This window comes from Natrix helvetica, assembly GCF_964273705.1.
Source record: "Natrix helvetica genome assembly, chromosome: 4".
In the NCBI taxonomy this organism is placed as follows: domain Eukaryota; kingdom Metazoa; phylum Chordata; class Lepidosauria; order Squamata; family Natricidae; genus Natrix; species Natrix helvetica.
Genome location: NC_138550.1, coordinates 21,779,322 through 21,787,479, shown reverse-complemented (window position 1 = coordinate 21,787,479; position 8,158 = coordinate 21,779,322). Strand labels below are relative to the sequence as shown.

At 40.1% G+C, this 8,158-nt stretch overlaps 1 protein-coding gene across 2 annotated transcripts in view; it reads left to right on the top strand.

The window, feature by feature from the left end:
- Positions 1–2,163: 2,163 nt before the first annotated feature.
- Positions 2,164–8,158, top strand: part of SACS (sacsin molecular chaperone) — a 31,011-nt gene continuing 25,016 nt past the window's right edge. For both annotated transcript variants that reach the window (XM_081950734.1, XM_081950735.1), the window contains exons 1-2: positions 2,164–2,460; positions 6,891–7,041. In XM_081950734.1, coding sequence (XP_081806860.1) covers positions 2,459–2,460; positions 6,891–7,041 — 153 coding nt within the window. In that variant the 5' untranslated portion in view covers positions 2,164–2,458. The remainder of the gene's footprint in view (positions 2,461–6,890; positions 7,042–8,158) is intronic.

Sequence of the window (8,158 nt, the reverse complement as noted above, 5' to 3'; positions counted from 1 at the left end):
GACAAATGTTAAACATATTAAAGACTTTTGATACTTTCATATTGAATGGATAAAATTACTGAAATGCCACTTTCACTTCTGCTTCTATTGATAATTTAACATTCTTTACATTTTATTCCAGATTACAAATAAAAGATACAGCTTTTTATTATAGCATACAAATCAGTTTTAAGAAATCTTTACCTAAGGAATGTTTCAATTTTCCTTTTGGAAATGCTAGGTACTATTTGAGATTAGGTACTATTATTATTTATTATTTATTTATTTATTTATTTATTTATTTATTTATTTATTATTTATTTATTTATCCAATTTATAGGCCGCTCCCTCTCCACCAAGGGACTCGGGGCGGCGTACAATTCATTACACAACAAATAAATAGCGAGGAGGAGATATACAAAAAACATTGTACAATACATAATAAATAAATAATCAATTAGTTAAGAACAAGATAATGCAATAAAAACAATTAAAATACCCAAAGTCAAACTTAATTTAAAATTTAAAAATTATCCAGGGGGATTAGAAAATATAGTTATAATTCAGGCCAGGCCGGCTAGTTGGAACAGGTGGGTCTTGAGTTTCGTGCGGAAGGAGCGGAGATCGGTAGCTGTCCTAATGTTGGGGGGGGGGAGGTCATTTAAAATTAAGAGCCCTCAATGATTTTTTTAAAGATATAATTGACTAGATATGTACTGTCAGTAAGTCCAATATATGCTTAGAAATAATGCTAAAAGTAGGATATCAAATATTATTCATTCATTGAGTAACATGACCAAGGTACAGTAGCTGATCAACTATTTGGTTTGTTTGCAATCTTAATTCTTGTATGAATTACTATATAGTGGCATTTTATTTATTCTTCCACTTCTTTCCTTTTGTGTTTTGACTGTCTAGATTTTAAGTTGAGTAATAACTGTCTTATTTATTTTTCTGTAAGACTCAAAAGAGTGGAATAACAATAAGATAGAGCAGTGTTGCTGGGGAATTCTGGGAATTGAGGTTTACACACCTTAAAGTTGTCAAGGTTGAGAAACATTGCAGTAGAAACTCAAGTTTCTGTTGTCATATGTTGAAATCAAAACATTAGGGAATAAGCAGTTCATCACAACCTTCCCACTTAGAATGCTCTCATTGCATTTTGGAGGTTTGCGCATCTGCACTTTGGGCACTCAGTACCAAAAAGGTTAGCCATCACTGACCTAGGTTGTTAGGTGCTCCAAATATGAAATGAAGTATAGCTCCATGTATGTATGTATGTATGTATGTATGTATGTATGTATGTATGTATGTGTATATGTATGTGTGTATATATATAGATATACGCACACGTATATACATATACATACATACATACATACATACATACATACATGCTTTCAGAGGTAGGCTTAGACTTGTTTTCTGATCTATGTACACTGCAGATATGATAGAACTGAACATAAATTCAATGCTGCTCCTTTAAAAGCACATAGCAAGGGGAAGCTTACTGAAAATAGTAACACTTCTAGGAAGACTTACAGGAGCAACTGATTTTTGCATACCATACTGCATTTTTAATTAACATGGCTCTGAAAAAGCATTCCCCAAGTGACATACTTGGCAGATCCTAAAAGCAAAAATAAAAAAGTGGTTTTAAACCTGTAGACTTTGGTTAACCCCGGCACTAGCCAAGAAAAAGCCCTCTTTTGTACTGGGAATAAAGTTAAGTTTAGCTCTAAGAAGAGCTTCCCCATGCCTATCATGAAAATGCAGGCAGTCCCTTGCATTTTCTGCAAGCTGAATGAATACAATGCGGTGTGGAGATGGGGTCGTTTGTCTATGTGGCTCAGCAACAATAAATAAACTCAATACCTACCCTTTTGTCATTTAGAAAACAACGGCCGTACAAGATTAGGGCATTTGTGTACGTACCCTCTGTGGTCAGGAGTCACACAGTGGTGGAGGGAAAATGAGTAACTGGCAAACCGTATGGAGGCGTGCGTGTCTTGTCTGTGTGTGTGTGTGTGTGTGTGTGTGTGAAGTGTGATACACCGGAGTCAGGATTCCTCCACGTTTCGCGCCCAGCGAGCTGAGTGCTATAAACCCTGCAGCTGTCGCAGCCCGAAGGCAACGCCATCTGCTCCCCCTTTCCTTTTCCCTGGCCACCCTCCGTTTGACCCTTTACTGCTCAGGCCCTCCCCTCCACCGGCTCCCACCTCCCTCCTGCAGAGACTCTCCTCCCTCCCACCGTCCGTCCGTCCTCTTAGGGCGGTCCCTCCTTTTCCCCCATGTGCGGAACCGGCAGCGCGGCGCGGCGCTGGGTGGAGGAAAGCGCGAGGCCTGTCTTGATGCTGCGGCTAGCGGATTTTTAGCCTGCCTCCGGATAGGCGGGCGCCGTGGTGACTTTCAACAGCCTGCCCGTCACGGAAAGGAGGCTCGGCCCGCGAAGGAGGCCGGCGAGGAAGCTTGGAAAGGCATGTGAGTGAAGCTGGGGGGCGCGCACTTGGGGTGCCGCTTTGGAGAGCCGCCGGAGCCCCCGGCGCGTTCCGGGCGCCCCTGGCTGGAGCTGGTCTCTCGTCCCCGAGGATGGCGCTGCGGCTCTCGGCTGAATGGGGCGGGGAGTGGCTCCTGCTGCAGCAGCTTGGGAATGGCCGTTACCCGGCTACAATGGGAGCCGCGTTTCCTCGAGAGGATGATGTCCTGGGTCGGAAATATACCGTCGCTTGCTTCATAGCCGCGGGCTCTCCGTTTTCCTGCGGCAGGATCCCCAAACCGGGGCGCCGCCTGTGGTTGGCGACGTGACACATAGGGTGACAGTGGATCTTTATTGCCCAGCTTGCTATTGTAACCGTTGCTAAACTTGTGCTCTTCGGCTGTTTTGGAATTCAACCTGCCCTAATGCTGTCCGGGAATTATCTGGAAGAAGCACTTTAGATAAAGGGTGGGATATATGTTTGTCTCTGCATCGAACATTTCCATCTTGAGGTGTAGATTCAAGCCCCAAAACACACCCCGATATAAATATACTGGATTTTAGGTGGCCCAGAAGGTCTTCTCATAATTCAGTGTTTTGTTTTCCTGGGATCTTTAATGTTTAGTATAGTAGGATTAAGGGAATATATGTGGATCTGTCTGTCTGTCTGTCTGTCTGTCTGTCTGTCTGTCTGTCAGTCATCTACCTACCTACCTACCTACCTACCTACCTACCTACCTACCTACCTTCCTTCCTTCCTTCCTTCCTTCCTTCCTTCCTTCCTACCTACCTACCTACCTACCTACCTTCCTATCTACCTTCCTACTTACCTACCTGCCTACCTTCCTACTTACCTTCCTACATTCATACATTGTAACATCTGGTGTGAAAGGCCCACACCCACCTCTGCATTGTTACTCAGCTGATAGTGCTACTCCTGGCACTCTACTACTCCCCTCCTAATGATGCTTCTGCAGATTGGAGTAAAAAATAAATGCAGAGAAAATAAGAGCCGAGAGATAATCCTCCTAGAGCAGAAAGGGCGCTAGAGAGGTTTGAGAGAAATCCCTCTCGCGTTTGTAAGGGCGAAGAAACTTGGATTGAATGAGAAATGCTTGAAAGATGAAAAAATTGTACTGTATAAGCTGATAGTTATACACAGCCATACAGCAGGAGATTATCTATTTGATGCATTTATATCCCACTGTCCTAGGAGTGCTTAAGGCAATAGGTAACTTAATAGGTAAGCACACCAGCGTGCTTACTGTCCCTCTCCTACTGTCCCCATTTATTTGTCCCCATTTCCTGCGTCCATGTCCATGTTTATACTTATACCTGTTATCTTTTACATGTTTGACGAACTAAATAACTAAATAATAAATAATCAAACATCCTCCCCCCCCCCAAAAAAAAACATCTGAAAATAGATCTGTGCAGCGCAAATGCAATTCTGTAAAGCAGTTGTGTCAGTTTGGCAGCTGCCAAATTGTCCTGGGAAAAGATACGGTTGCTTTAAATGGTTTCAGACAGGTATGTCTGAGCCGCGTGGGCTCAAAAGCATCTTCATGGAACAGAATCTGAACACATTTATGTTAAGTAGAGAAATACATCTGACCCAAAGTATAGGCCTCAAAGGCTGAGGGTAAACTTATACTTGGTTCGCTGTGCCACACTGATAGCTTGCAGTTGAATTTCCCATGTAAATATATTACAGTAGGCCTTCATTTAACAACCATTAGTTTACTAACTGTTCAAAACTACAACAGCACTGAAATAAGTTCTCACACACTGTGATAACTGTGCATCCCCACAGTCACATGATCAAAATTTAGGCGCTTGGCAACCCACCATGTGTTTTACGACAGTTGTAGCATCCCACGTGGATCATGTAGTTGCCATTTGCTTAACAACTGCAATACTCACTTAACAGCTGCAGTGATTCGCTTAACAACTGTGGCAAAAAAGATCATCAAATCAGGTATGACTCACTTAACAATCACCTTGCTTAGCAATGGAAATTCTCATGCCAATTGTAGTCCTGAGTCAAGATGCAATTTTTCCCTCTGTGTTTTCAATACATATTTCCCATACACATGTATGTTTTTACCATTATTTTTATGTATGCCTTGATGTTGCAAGTTTTGGGAACAATTGAAAGTTGAGGCAAATGTGCTGATAACCTATGAAACAAACAAAAACACAGTATATAAAGCTGGGCTGCCTTGATTCCTATTTTCTGTGGTTGTGACATAAATGAAATATGTTCTGTTCAAATATAGTAAGGCTCCTCAAAATATTTTCTTAGTAATCTAATCATTATTGATTGGTAGTCTTTCACTGCTACTGCAGTGGTTTATTTTCACCTTTTATTGTGCTTCCTTCTCATCAGAATAGAGTAAACAATGGGCTTTTCTTTATTATTATTCTGACTGGCTGAAGATTTATGGTTACATTGCATACTTTTAAATGCTATAATTTCAACACGTTGCCAATTTTTAGTAGCTTGTTGAGGTGTTTTAAGAAAAACACTTGGTTCTTATCTCCTGCAATTGTTTGCTTCATTTCTTAAATTGTTGGGCATGGAAATTAATGTTTTCCTTTCCCAGGCCACTTAAGACATTTCTGTGTTAGGTGGAGAACACAGGCATTCTATTTTTCTGTTAGTCTATTCAGTTATCTGCACATAATGTCTTGTTACCTATAGCTGCAGGCAAATTATTAAGTTCAATGTTTCCTTACTCGCCCATATTGTTTAAAGTTTTGTAAAGAGTTAGGAAAAGATCTTTTAGCTGTAGTTCAGTTTATAGAAAATTGAGGGGAAAGAAATAGAATAAATAGAGTGTTGTGTATAGATTTTGCAATATTTTATGAGAATAGAATAGAATAGAATAGAACAGAATAGGCTGGAAGGGACCTTGGAAATCTTCTAGTCCAGCCCCCTACTCACGGCTTTTAAATATTGTGAGCTTTCCAAAGTTATTGTGGTAAGATGAGCAGTCAATAAATTGAATGAATGAAGGAATAGGAGATAGGAAATTTTGAAACAGCAAACACCATGATTATTTTGAATATATCCTTAGTGTGCTATATTTAAAATTATGGGATATGCCTCTGTGTGTGTTTGTGTATATTAATGTCACACACGCGCACGCGCGCGCACACACACACACATTACTAAAGCTATTCTCATAATTTTTACCTGGGTGAAATGATGCATCATAGGGCAACCATTTTTTAAAGAAAGGTACCTCAAATGGGTTAATGTACAGAATGCATCCAAAATCTGGCACTCATGACTCTCAAGGGAATGAAATTAAGGAAAATTGTGACTGCTTTACTGCTACTGGACTGCTGCTGCAATGACACTATCATTTTCAATGTTCTGTGACAGTTTCCCAGCCACTCTCTCAATTCCTTGCTCATTCTGTCACCCAGCAGCAGCCACTTACCTGTCTTATGGGAAGAGGGAAGAAAGGGAGGGAGAGAGGAAGGAAGGAAGGAAGGAAGGAAGGAAGGAAGGAAGGAAGGAAGGGAGGGAGGAAGGAAGGAAGATTTCCAGTACTCCTTACTAATTTCCCACAAGAAAATTCCCATTCCGACTATTGATTTTTTTGCCTACCATGGTCATTCTGTTTCTCTGTTTAGGTGAGGAAATATTTCTGAAAAGACCCAATGGAGTATGGGTTGTCTAATCACTGTTATATATTTGAATATTATTAATTGCCCTGGTTTAGAAATGATTGAACTGAAGGACATACGGAATGGAAAAATATGGTTACAATAGATTTGGAATACAGTTCCTTCAAAGAAAATTAAAAGATGCAGAAAGTATTTGCTTGGTAAACAAACAAATGCAAATATAGATGTCTCAACAAATACTGAATTATCTATTATAAAAGTAGAAATAGAGAAATATTTTGTTTTGGTTAAGTAGATAAATCTTACAATTATTGATAAGTTCTGAGAAAGATTGCAGAAACAAAATCAGTTATGTAGAACCAGAGATAGCCATTTTATAAAATAACATAATAAAAGGATCATTTAATATTTTGTCAGTTGCTCTGCTCTCTCAAATCTATGAAAGCACACATGATAAATTTGTATTATCTTATAAACCTAAAGTTTTAATTAAGTTATAATTAACTATCTCATAAAGTTAAAATGTATGATTGCATGTAATTGACTTCAAAACAAATGAAAAAAGTACTTTTAAAGACATAGTTCGTACCTAAAATTTATAGTAACCACAACTGGGTATCATATTGGTTTCCATGGATATTAATGTAAAAGAATTATGCATTGAGGGTTAAATAACAGAAACCCAATTTACGAACTTTGCAAAAACTTTGGGAAGCTCTTAAATGTGATTTGCTCACTGTGCTGTATTCGATGAGCCTTTAATCTGATAGTATTTCTTTCTTTCTTGTTAATTAAGGTCCATCACAGTGACTGTTCTTCATGATTATGTGGGTTACAGAACCTTTGAGGTACCTTATTCAACACATCTGGGAGCCATAAAAGAGTTAATTTATCTTGAAACGGGTTTTCCAGTAGCTGAGCAGTCTCTGTTCTTCCAGGGAAGAGAGGTAAGGAAGAAGTTCCAATGGACACTCTCCCACCTGCAGTCAGAGGTGGGTTCCCACCGGTTCGGACCGGTTCGACTGAACCGGTAGTGGTTTGGCAGCCCGGGGCGCTGGAACCCGCAGCGACCCAGGCCTTCTAGGCCCCCAAATCGGTTCTCCTACAGGGCCGCCATCTTGATTTTCGATTCTGCGCATGCACAGAACAATTGTAATTGCACAAATGTAATTTTTCTTAATGTTTTGCACAGGTGCAAACCTTTTTTTGTGCAAATGTGCATGTTCGCGTAGTGCGTATCTGGCAAGCACTTTTGCACGCACCGAACCAGCAGTAATACCAGGAGCAACCCACCCCTGCCTGAAGTCACATGTCTGTCCTTGGCACCATGGTCACATTTATGGCTGTTTGCAGCATCCCTTCCCCTTGTTTTGTGACGGTTTTGCTGAAAACCATCCAGTTTTTGGCAAAAGCACATCATAGTGAACAATGGGTTTGCTTAACAACTGTGGTGTGTCCACTTATAACGACAGCTTTTGCTTAACAACCATCGTAAAAAAACGTAAAATGAGGTTGGTCACGTGATCAACTCATTTTATGATCATTACAACCGATGACTGTAATGGTGATGCTGCATTAGGGTCAAAACTGAATGTGAAACTGAATACAACTAGTCCTCAACTTGCAACCATTTGTTTAGGGACTGTTCAAAGTCACTCGAAAATGTGACTTATGACCGTTTTTTTAAAGTTATGACCATTACAACATCTTCATGGTCACATGACAAAAATCTGGACGCTTGGCAACTGGCACATATTTATGATGATTGCAGTGTCCTGGGGTCATGTGATCCCCTTTTGGGACTTTCTGACAAGCAAAGTTAATGGGGAAGCCAGATTCATTTAACAACTGTGTTACTAACTTAGCCAACTGCAGTGGTTCACTTACCTGTGTCAAGAAAGGTTGTAAAATGAGGCAAAATTCAAGTAGTCTTCAATAATTGAGCCAAAAGTTCTGTTGTGAAGCAAGAAGTTGTTAAGCTTCTTGCTTCACAATAGAACTTTTGGCTCAATTATGATTATAAGTTGAAGACTACTTGTATGGACATTTCTATCTTACTAACGG